The 13,122-nt window shown below is 34.3% G+C and overlaps 1 protein-coding gene across 7 annotated transcripts in view; it reads right to left on the reverse strand.

Annotated features, from left to right (window-relative positions):
• Positions 1-8,951: 8,951 nt before the first annotated feature.
• Positions 8,952-13,122, reverse strand: part of LOC126818347 (sodium/calcium exchanger 2) — a 54,228-nt gene continuing 50,057 nt past the window's right edge. For all 7 annotated transcript variants that reach the window (XM_050545707.2, XM_050545713.2, XM_050545708.2 and 4 more), the window contains 2 exons: positions 12,624-12,799; positions 8,952-12,142 (listed from right to left, as the gene is read on the reverse strand). In XM_050545707.2, the coding sequence (XP_050401664.1) occupies positions 12,002-12,142; positions 12,624-12,799 (317 nt within the window). In that variant the 3' untranslated portion in view covers positions 8,952-12,001. The remainder of the gene's footprint in view (positions 12,143-12,623; positions 12,800-13,122) is intronic.

Genomic DNA, 13,122 nt, shown 5'->3' on the forward strand with positions numbered 1-13,122 from the left:
AAAATTTCGGTGACAGAGGTAGAAAAATTAGTATATATATGGTTCCCTTCTGCTGTGATATCACAATTGTTGTAGCAGACATTAAACCATCAATAGACAGACAGATAAGGGGCTCTCTTGAACACCTTATTACTAGCCGAACGATCACCGCTAATTTGGAATGTTGGACTTATTGGCAGGTTTGTTATTTTTTGGCAATGTGGGCGTATAAAAAGACTGTTTATATGCCAATATATGTGTTCCGCCTGTCAACAACTTTTTTGATTGACTGTTGTGGTTATATATCTGTAGACTATATAAAAAACAACCGACCATTCGGGGTTGATCTACACACTTCCTAGATTATGGCCCCTTATTGTACGAAAATCACGTATTTAGCTTGTTCTCTGTCCATCTCTGCAAAATGTGGTCATATTTTGCATGGCAACCTCCTGTTATCATTACCTATACTGGTATATCTTTTATTACTTGGTCATACGTCATTCCCGTTTACTTACACTGTTTAAACATTACTGTAGTTCTTCAAGGGCGGGGTATACGCTTGCTTACTAACATTTTAATCTACTAAAATTAGATAATATAGACGCGTGTCCATAGTCTGTAAAATATATTCTTTCTATCCATCGCTTAAAACAGCTAAATATCCTGAAGTGCCAGGATGAACGCGTTGAATGCGACACTGCATCTTCTTTGACGGCAAAGGTACACATCTGGAGTCAACCAATAGTGCAGTACAGACATACATCTACTGACAAGTTTAAATTGCTTTATGCAATTTGTTTATGCCTCCATCTTTTATATGAAATATTGAATCCTTGCATACTTCTATCCCCCTGTTTCTTATATTACAGGCAGAGAAAAACTTTATCGAATCTAGGAACCAAGGAATTTTGTTACAAAATGAAATAGACAGATTAGAAGGTAATGTTACCAATAATAAATACTACTCCATATTATTTGAATATTCTGCTGTGGTTGTATTCTCCATCGTGCAAGTAATGCGCGATCAAATTCTAGAATGAACTGCGTCAAATTCACTAATATCTATAAGACATGATCCACTGGCTATTGGGTGGAGCCAATAAAGGCCCACGATACAATATCCACGAGAAAAGGTCACACCTAATAAGTTATGCCTAATATGTGCAAGCGGGATTTTTGGCCATTTTTGGGTAATTTCATAATACAAATACATAAAGATACCGTTGACTTGTTGGCCATCGCAGACCTAATAATTTATTTAGCGTAATGAAATCGGGGTGAGATTGTCAAATACTTCCATGACCTCACATGGGAGCCACGGTGGCTAGGTGGTTAAGACGCCGGCTCGCTAGCCTGGAGGTCAGGTGTTCGATCCCTGCATTGGCCGAGAAAGTTCATCTGGATTTTCCGACGTGATTTCCCCTTGTCAGTGGTGCAGAACGGAGGGCCTGACAAGGACAGCTGTCTTGTCCTTCGGATGAGACGAAAAACCGAGGTCCCGTGTATACATTGGAATGCACGTAAAAGATCCCTTGGCAGTTTAAATTCGATATAAGAGTAGACGATAGTGCCGCTGCCCGGGCAAAAATTTCCATCACAGCACACTGTATGGCGTATGCAAGTCTTCATTAGCCCAGTATAGGAGCAGAACAGTTGGACGTTAAACCCCATTTCATTTCATTTCCCATGACCTCAGTTTTATCGTTATTTCTAGTAACAAGTCTTAATGCAGGAATTCCTAATCCCCTTTCTTTAACAAGTCGTAATCCTAGTCTTCAGACATAAGTTGATTAACATTATGAAAACTCGAAAGTTCGAGAGAAATAGGAATAACGTCTACTCGACATAAATTAGGTCATTTCGGGACTAACAATATGGTTCAATTTTATTTCAATAATTCGCTAGCGCGTAGGTGTCTTTAGCAGTGGGAGGAAACAGAAGGACCAGGAGAAAACCCACGAGGTTGGACAGGTGGCCCTACTCCTTGTCACGTACAACCGGGGAATCGAAACCACGCCAGATGACTCAATGACAGGCCTTGTGATACAACGCGCACGGGCTAACCATTCCATCACCCTCTCCCACCGCCCACCACCGACTTTATCTGTACGAAACAGTGTACAGCGACACTATTTCTGTCTTTTTAAATGGAAAATATTTGCCCTAATGTTTATTTCTAGAAGACTGAAAATGTGTGCATTCTGTTAAATATCTGTTATTGTGCCCGTTCCTGTAATTCATTTTCTATGCATTCCATAACCCTTATTTCTTCTCCAATTTAATTTCTCTTTGTTCAATTTTAGCTGATATAAAGGCAGAGAAGGAAAAGTATAAACAGTTAGAAGATGAGCTGAGTATTACTAATGATGAAATGGGTTATTATTAAAACAGAATTCATTGACATATGTACGCTTTTCTGTGAATACCCTTTCTGGATATGTCTTCATGGAATAAGTTCTGTATGAAGAGTGATTGTGACAAGTTAATGGCGAAATTGTTCAAAATTTTCCAATGCCATGTTTATTTTATTTATATGTAAGAGAATAACCCTAGTCTCGATAATCCAGTTTCTTCGTTCTGCAAGCACCGTTGATAAAGCCAAACTATCCTTAGTCAAAAAGCACCTTTGACGTTGCCATTACAATGGTCTTTAGATGTCAGATTACTTTAATGGAAGTTAAAGACTTAGAAACAACACTTTTAAATATGATATTTTTTTCTCGGTGGCATATAACATATCTGAGGTTTTTAAAACAATGTATTTTAGTTTTGTACATTATATAATTACTAACCCTGTTGAAATATAAATTAACATGAAATTATATATTAATGCTGGGAGTGTATCTGAATATGAATGGTTTTGCGAGAAGTTGAGTTCCTTGATATGCACAAACCGCAAAGGGTGGTTATATCTGATTCCTTGTGTGTAGTTTTTTTTAGATAAAAAAACAACCAGCATTAGACTTCAGTTGTTGTCTTGAGGCTTGCTTGGTGAATGAATTTCGGGCTAATGACTGATCTGTGATTTAAATTGTATTATTATAGTAAATGGAATGTTTTATCTATATAAATTATAATATGTAATTATTGTAGTTTCTTTTCTTTGACCGGATCTGTCCAGAAAATGTTGGATATACACAGGGTATAGAACAATTATTGTTAATGATAATATACACACGTTAAATTCGTCAGTTATGGCAAAGTGCATATCTTTTTTAAATCTTTGTAGTATCGAGTTAAATGCAATTTTAGATCAAATAATGAACACTGGTATCAAAAGTTGTAAGTTACTTATTTAAAACTATTTTAAGTGTACCTGTATTGTTACATTTTTGCATATTTAATATCCAACATTCTGTCGTGTAATATTCATTATAAATAATATCCATGGCACCATAAATGCAGTGTACTAGAATTGTATATTTGCATAATCTTTTCTAAATTTCCATCCGATTAAATTCGTCAAAGTACTAATACTTAATTTTGTTTTCTTTTGCTTTATCAACAATTCCTACGAACATAATTTATGTAATCTACAAAAATTCTCCGAAAATTCCTCGTCGTAGATTTATGCTCAAAATATTATTTAACACCTGTATTTTGTTCCGAATAAATATCTCTTTTATCAGACTGAAATAGTTTTTATTTGTATCGTTTTTACCTGTAACTCTCCCGTCGCCTTAAAAAAAACAGTTGGCAACATGATATTAATAATAATTCTCAAATCCAGAGGACACTAAGACAGTGGAAATCCTCTGCCCTTAAACATGTTCCTTGTGTGGCGCTTAAAATGATTTTATCTATAATGTCTATTCAACCTTCCTTTCAAGCAGTGGGTATAATGTACGACGTAAATCTCAGTTTTATACTCAACTTGGAGCAGCCAATTCTTCGAAAAACATACATCCAATTTTTTTTTTGCTCTTCAATCCGACAGAACTGTTCTATAGGTGCCATAGTGAGCCGGTCTAAGCAAAAATCGGCTTGGCGGCGGTGGTGGTGGTATGTGTGTGGTCGTGTGTGTGGGTGGGTGTGGGTGTGTGTATGTGTGGGTGTGTGGGTGTGGGTGTGTGTGTGGGTGGGGTCAAGATATTTTTATGGCATCTCAGTGGACGTGTAGCTGCCGTATGCACACCCTTCAGTAGCTTGAAGCGTATATATGGTATTAGTGTCAGTGGCTTGTGGCACGAAGTAACAGTATATTGTCGCATACATAATATATTATGTCAACGCTTGGGCGACATAATATATTGTGTTGACGCTCCAAGCGTGTTAGCATATTAGACCTGTAGACTCAGTGGAATGTACGCGTCATCAGAGCGGATCCAGGGGTTGGACCATGGGGACCGGTCCACCCCCTTAACAATAGAAAGTGCCCCTGTAAATAAAAGAGGGCATCCTTATCAGAAAAAGGGCACCTGTGATGTCAGAATTTCAAAAAAGGGCACTTTTCTTTCGGATTAGGGTTAGGGTTAGGGTTAGGACACAGAAAAGAGAGAAAAAACAGAAAAGAAAAAAACAATCGAAACTTACCGATTCCATGATGGAAAATACCGCCAAAATATGTCTCCAAAGCATTCATTGGTTATCAAAGCGCCAATTAAATCTATCGTTGCAAGTTCATGCCTAGTCACCTCCATCCTAGTTCCAAGCGTTGACATAATATATTATATCGCCCAAGCGTTGACATAATATATTATGTATGCGACAATATACTGTTACTTCGTGCCACAGGCCACTGACACTAATACCATATATACGCTTCAAGCTACTGACTTGAAACGTATCGCCTGGTATGCATCACCAAATGAAAGGCCGTATAGTCGAGCAGAAGTGATCCACCATATCGGATCTGCGGAGGACAGGAGGAGTTGACCCCGAGTATAAATTCTGCAGTTTCGAGCGCAGTTTGACTACTCATTTTGTGTCTTTCGTCGGCCCTTATAAAGCTTCTAAACGAACCAAATATTTTTCATTCTGTAGTATAGTCAATAAGACACATAAAATTTATACGATTTTAACCCGTTTTAATGTTAAACTTGCCTACACATACATTCCTAGCTTTCATTAGAAGCACCCTTTCGGAGTCTCTAGCAATGAACATAGAGTTTACACCTTTTGTGACAGGTTGGTCAACTTTCAAAACATTGATAACTACTACGTTAGAACGATATAGAAAGAATTTGTGGTACCAAATACAACATAACACAAAATTTATCGGTTTTTTGCCCTATGCGTCGAGCGTGATTCTTTTCATTAGCATTTAGACTAGTGTCTGATCGAAAGTAAAAGTGGAAGATGTGCTAAAAAAAACTTTTCTGACCCCTCCCCATAGGTGTACGAGCCCCCCCCCCCCCTCCCCTCTCGAGCAAAATAATCTATTTCAGGCAATCATCAAATTTTTCATGCAGTGGTCAAATGATGGACAAAATAAAACTTGAGTGGATATAAAAGGAAAAATAAGAAAATTATTCCAAAACGCAAAATGAGGTACACGAAATCCGGCACTTCGACTGACCATTGGGTGCAGTGATGCAATTACAAATCGGAGATCAGGGTTTCAGAAAATCACACAATCTGATTTTGATTCAGGGTGTCTATTTCTCAAACTCAAACAGCAGTTTCAGAAAATTCGTAGGCGCTACTTGCCGTCATTTTTCGAGCTTTTACCACGGTTGTTTTGTGATTTTAATATCGCGGCTGTGACTGAGGCTTTTTCTACCAGCTGATTCATTGTCTTGACCGGTGTGGAATTTGATTATAAACTGCATGCAATTCGCATTTTGCTCTTTGTTCTCTTGTCAAGTGGATTTTCGTAATTTCCGATATAATTTTATACCGATAAAAGATTGATTTTCGCTATACATAGCCTGCAATATTGGCCTGATTCGATTGCAGACGGTGACTGGGAAGGGACGAAAGCGAAAGATTAGAGACTTTTGGCAAGCGTAAATTCCTGGTCCGCATCGCGTATGCGTATGGACTGTGCATGTGACGCCATTATTGTGTGTGTATTTCTCATACGTGATACGGCACACGGATACGTCAGCACGTATCGAACAGCTTTCATACGGAAAAGTTCCGTATAACATTGTCGGCTTTTTACCGTCTTTTTTGCTACTTTAGACGTTGAAATGTTATATCACAGCATTTTTTATGAATCTATGTGTATCCTAGAACACGAAGGTGTATATTTAATGTGATTTTAACAATGATAAAGACTGGAATTTAATCATTATTTTTTATGGTTTTTCTCAGAATTTTCATACTTTTCCTGGTTGATCTACGTGATAAATTAAGTGGGGTGGGACCTTGAAAATCTGTAAATGATTTTATTCTGTGGTAAAGGGGTATAAACTTACTGAAATGATTAATTAGTGAAACCAATTTTTTTTTAATAACTCAGCGACGGTCAAGCGTCTTGGAAAGTATAGGCTAGACACTGTCATCATGCTATAATAGAACTAAGCTCAGCTCAGCGACGCATACGTACCCGACGCGAAAACCTGCCAAAACTCTAAAACTATATTGGCGCAACGTATCACGTATACGATTCGGATGTGAAAAATTCCGCTTGAAAATGACATTGATAGAATTATCGATAATTTTGCTAATCGCAAGAATCGTAAATGCCGTTTCTTTTGAATCTGTCTCCAATTATCCTGCCTGAATGAACTATGTATATTACCGATGATATATGACCCCCTCAACAAAAATCCCTCGTCACAGTCAGATAACCATTTTGTACATAGACCGATTTCGATTCAGATTGTTGTTACAATCACTAGAATGGTGTGTATATGTACGATAATTATTAATAAGGTGTGATGATGAGATCAGTCCATGTAAACATTTTATTAGCGAATTTCGCTGATTGTTAATCGAGCGCTATCTGCAGTGCCGGATTAACCATTATTAGGCAAATAAGGCACGTGCCTTAGGGTCAGCCAAAAATCCAGACCACAAAAAAAGAAAAAAAAAAAAAAATGAAGTAAAAAAATTATGTTAAATTTAACTTTCTTCCATTTATCAAAAGGTTCATTGGGGCCAGCAGAGCCTTAATCCGACAATGGCTATCTTGTGGACTCTTTAGAGGTCAAAGTTAATATCCGATTGACTTTAAATTTGTACACACTGTTTAAGGTCATGAGATGAGGAATCCTATTGATTTTCAGCGATTTCCGATAATTACTGCCAGAGTTATGGCCCTTGATCACTTCAAAAAATTCTTGTGGACGCTCTAGAGGTCCAAAGTTAATATCAGATTGACTTTAAATTTATACACAGTGTTTAAGGTCATAAGATGAAGAATCCTATTGATTTTCAGCGATTTCCGATAATTACTGCCAGGGTTATGGCCCTTGATCACTTCAAAAAATCTTGTGGACGCTCTAGAGGTCAATGTTAATATCCGATTGACTTTAAATTTATACACAGTGTTTAAGGTCATGAGACGAAGAAGCCTATCGATTTTCAACGATTTCCGATAATTACTGCCAGAGTTATGGCTCTTGATCACTTCAAAAAATCTTGTGGACGCTTTAGAGGTCAAAGTTAATATCCGATTGACTTTAAATTTATACACAGTGTTTAAGGTCATGTAGGTTATGTAGGTTCATTTTTCGTGCAAAAATGATACAGCCCAGGGAAAATCGGCCCGTACGCTTATGCCCCCACCCCTCCCCCGAGCCGGGGATAAAGACTTCCGGGCCGCTAATCTACCAGGGAATAATTTCCGTTGTTGGCATATTAATGAAATTTTAGTATCCCACCGTTTGGCGAGAGTAATAACTTTTCTTAGTGGCAATGAGATATTTTAACATAAAATAGAAGACACGCTTCTTTTCTAGAGAATACAATGGTAAAACAACTAAAAGAATTAATGGTGATGGTGTGTTTTCTAGACTTGATTTGTTACACGACTTTAAAAAGTATGTATTAGATGGACAATAAGCGATGGTATATTAGGCGTTGTTATTACAATAGGGGTTGTAACAATGCTACCCTGAGAAAGCCAACGAAGAGGCCGATTTCTATAGGAGTTATTACAAATATAGAAGAAATAAAGGCGAGAAACGTAACCAGAGGGCACAGTCTATTGATGACTTGAAGAAGGTTAGATATTGGTTCAGTAAACGAGTAAAAGATCCAGATCCAACTGTTTTGGACCCGATTGCTAAAGCTCTGGGGCTTGTTTCACGAAATTTTAACTTAAGATAAAATCCAAATTTTAGTAGATACTTCAATTTTGAATGGCTAAGCACTAAAATCAATCTAATATTTTCCAATCAAATTACTAAAATTTGGATTTTATCTTAATCTTAGTTAAAATTTGGTGAAACAGGCCCCTCGTAGATAAAAGACGTCAGCTCATCTCACGGGCAAGTCCTGAAGATCAAAATATTTGTATCTAATGAAACGAAAAGAACCAGCAAGAAGAGCAAATTTTAACAGTTAAGACTTACACTATGAATGATATGGAAGTCTAGTTTTGAGCACATTGTGCCCTAAAATTGCTTAAATTTTATTTCCTTGTTGATAACTCATACTTTATGCCTTTCTTTGGAAGCCCTTCTAAAACTTTCTAAATAACCCGTTATTTATTATTCAAATCAATACGTCCCCGAAAAATTTTGCAATTTTGAATTTGATTTTCTGTTAGAATTATTTATTATTTTGAATTTGATTTTCTGTTAAAATTATTTACAATTCTAATCTTAGCTATCAGCTGAATCATCCTTATTATATAGGTTGAGAGAGGGAAGTCACAGAAATATTGCATTTTCTTGGAGAATATTTTTCTCCAAATATTGCCTAAATTCCCATGGATAACTCATTTGGCCATTGAGAACATATATTTATCATTCAGCAGCCAATAATCTGGACAGATTATTGTCCTTTATATAGAGAACATTCACTTAAAATTATTCTCCAAAGCAAAGCAAGAAAAAAAACGGTTAAAACTGATAGAGGGTATAACTGCAAACTTTATTTGTAAAATTGACAAACTTTATAATGAGACAGAAAGAGACGTCTTAAAGATGAAACCACCTGTTTCTCCATTATTGGTCAGCATTTCTCTAAATAGTGTCTACATTTCATCAATAAATAAAAAAATAAACACAAACAACCTCCTTCAAACATTTCATTATTCTTTGCAAATATCAACTAATGAAATGTGTGAAATAATAGGAAAATCCTCTGTTGATAATCTTATTCACATATAAAACCGGTATGAATTGTTAACCAAATGTATAAAGAATTTGAAGATGTTCAAGAAATGAGTTCTTGAGTTAAGATTACAGATACATTATGTAAGACTAAATCTGCCTATTCTAGATCTTTTTTCTGGCTTCAAAAGCCATTATTTAAATCTTTATTCAAATGATATTTATTCACATGACAAGCACATAATCAACTCACAAGAGCATCATATGTCTGAGATATTTAGTGGATTAGACAATGTCTGCAATTAGTGCAATATCTGAAAATCAAGAATGTGTTTATCATCGTGGCAATGGAACTTGACAAACAGGATTTTTTCAGCTATAGGGCCTATCTTGTCAAAATTTCAAACATTCATAACAGCTCAAAATAAGAAATTTGAATGAAAGTTTCAATATACCTGTATTCATTTTCCTTGTTGTATTTTTTAATTATTAATACTATTATAGCAAGAACGGTGACACACCGGTTTTGATATGTTGATAAGATTATCATTAGTCGCTACAAGGTTTCAGATCATGCATAGGAATGTGATGGTAGAATATAGGTATTGGTTTCACTCTCTATATATACAATTGCAATACTGTCATAAATGACGCCTAACAGAAACATAATTAAATGATTGTATTTACAATGTCATGGATATTTATAGAAAATGGTTTAATCTGCAGATTAGCCAAACAAATATATTTTCAAAAATAAGTTTCTGTTTCCATAAAACAAGATGGTCACTTCATTAATAAGCATTATATTTCTAATTTTCTACATATTTAGTAAATGTGAACAAAACAGTAACACAAGGTCGACTATTATCAATTGTGTATTGTTCATTTCATAATTTAAATAGATGAATTAAACCACATGCTTGAGATCATAAATTTTTAAATCTCTCTACTGGGATGTAACAAATACTAATTAAACTACTGCTTGAATATTACCATTTTAAAGCAATGAATATAATAATATGGGTTGAATTAATATAAATCAGTAGAGATATAAGCTGATCCGACATTCACTGATATGTATACAATTTGACTTTGATTTTAAACACAGTCAGACAGTGATATTGGTGAATTTAAATACAAATGAGTGTCCAAAAAGTATAAAAATATCAATACAACAGGGAAATAATTCTATGTTCTTGGTTATTTCAGAAATCTTCTCTTTATTAATTAATTTGGGTAATGAAAAGTTATGCTATTTAATTAGTAGGTGGGTGGGTAAATAATATCTGCTTAAAATGTCTATTATTGTAATAAAATCAAAAGAAGGACTAACATCTTATCACAGTCAAAATAAATAAATAAATTAAATTTAAAGAACTCATAAAATAACAATGGGAGGTGGGTGGGATGGGGACATTTTACATCAACATAAAAATAACAATCTAGACCTTTCTTTTGAATAAGAAAAATGTCTACACAAAATTGCAAAATACTATTACTTAATTCACAGGGATGATGAACATAATGAAAGTTATTTGATAATATTTACTTAGGCTATTGACTAAAATTATGAAATATATAATCAAAATAATTTTGTTTTAATCTTTTCAAAAAGGGACAGTTTCTTTATTTACATGAAAACATTTTTCCTTAGTAAAGTTAATCAGTCAAAGAACACAAAATATATACTGAAGACAGTACATACCAGTACATAAAGTTGTTATTCTGTTTTTTTCTTATTTCATTTGAACATTTGATCAATAAGCTTTGGACCCTAATAAAAATGTGTTTACTAGTAAATATCTGTTTTAATACTTTCTTTTGATCCCACAATAACTTGAATAAGTAAATAATGTTAAAGCTAATAAAAAAGAATTAATCAAACACCTACATAGGAAAAATGTCTGTAACATCATAATAAGACTTAACTTAAGTTGCGATCAAGATATTTAACTTAACTTTCACCACCCGTAGCTATCAATCAACAGGAGTGAAAAGTTGTAAATTTGGTAAATATATAGTTAACTACAAATAACAACAATATCTAACTCAATAATTAACATAATAACAACATTAAACAAAAATTTGGCAACAAAGAGAATATAAAATGTAGATAATTCATTGAACTTGTATCCCTTTTTAATTCATTTTTTCTTACAGGTTCACTTCTTGTGTTTTTTCATACTTCTGAATACTGTTTTAAATATCACCTACATAATCCAAACAATTTAAGTCACTCCAGTTGATATTGACAAGATACGCAGATATTACACACTATGTTAATCTTATAGTTATTCCATTTTAGTACAGTTCATAATCTGATATAGAAGATTCACAATATAGCACAATGAATTGATAAATAATAATATCTATTATTGCTACTGTATTTATATTAATTACATCACACACTCTGGGAGCATGATTCTATATATCTTTGTCTCTAACTTTCATTCCGTTTGAGTATTTTAATTCTCAAAATAAATGGATTGTCTACAATAGTACAATAACACAGTTTATTGTTCCTCACCACATTTCTCATAAAGTTCCATATCCACAATGTTCATCTCATTGTCTTTTCTCTGTCCTTATCTTATTGAGTAAGATTACATTTTTCAAAAGTTCCTGTTTCTCTCAACAGAGCTTGATTGAAAAATAGTTGTTTCACTTGATCAATATATTCACTGGATGCAAAACACATTCTTCTAATCATCAAATATCTCTACATAACTTTGGATATGGTATAAAAAAGAATTCTCTTCTTTTATTGTTACTAATTGTTAAATTGTAACTGGATCTATTCATGAAAAGTTTAACTTCAGTTATTCAATTTACCTTCAATAAACAGTTACCTATTTTGGCAAGGGAATAATGTTATAATCATATGCCACAAGACTGGCTAACAAGATATAAATTACCCACAGTCCAATCAAAAAGATACTACTAGCATACTTCACAATTTTATCCTTTCCTCCTAATTCTCCACCAACAAACTACAAAAACAAATATAGAAATAAAAAGTTAGAGTTGCTACAGTTTTAATAGTAATTCAGTTGTTGTATACCAATCAGTATCGGCTATAGCATATTCAAATTAGGGTAGATAAGAAGAAAGTTGCCATAAGTCTTATGGAGCTATTTATTAATAATACACTGTTTTCCCCTATGTCAACGTCATGTACACTCGGACAGGTTTTGGAAGGAACACAGTTAGACAATCTATGTTTTATTGGTCATAGTGTACATTGTATACAATTTATAACAAATAGTATCAGGAATCCCAATTCTGCTACCTAATTATAGTGGACATAGATTGAGTTCAATTAAACACTCCACCACAGTTTTTTTGGTGTTTTTTTTTAGAATTTTAATCTCAAAGTTCAAAATACAATTCACCACAATGAAATTGGGACATTATTTTCATTATAAACCTGTAGACAATAAATTATTTTATATGTAATGAAAATATAATTACCACTCTTCTTAGAAGTAGTAATATGATACAAATTGTACCACAGGTACTGAAAATGATGACACTCTCTGTTAAATTGGTGGTCTTGACCTGATATTCTGTACCTGAAATTGCTGCATATACAGTAGCAATAACCCACGGTAAACCTAATCCAAGAAATACATTGACACTGTTACTACCTGAAATAAATAAAAATATGAGGGCTGACTGAAAAGTTATAAGCCTGAAACGGATAGATCAATTGGGTTGAAACAAATTTTTGCCACCAACAACTACAATTATTGAATGAATCAAAGACATAAGAATTGAAACTGTAGTGGTATTATTGTCTTTGTACCAAATCATCTTGTGAACCTACCAAGTGAAATCACCAGAAATGGACAAAACTGGCTACAGGGCAGTCATCAAGTATCGCAACTGAAGAGACAGGTTTAGAAATGGGGTTTAATGTCCACTAGACACAAACTAGGTCATTAGGGGTCTTTAGCAATGAGAGGAAACC

Source organism: Patella vulgata, chromosome 4, assembly GCF_932274485.2.
Source record: "Patella vulgata chromosome 4, xgPatVulg1.2, whole genome shotgun sequence".
NCBI classification, from domain to species: Eukaryota; Metazoa; Mollusca; class Gastropoda; family Patellidae; genus Patella; species Patella vulgata.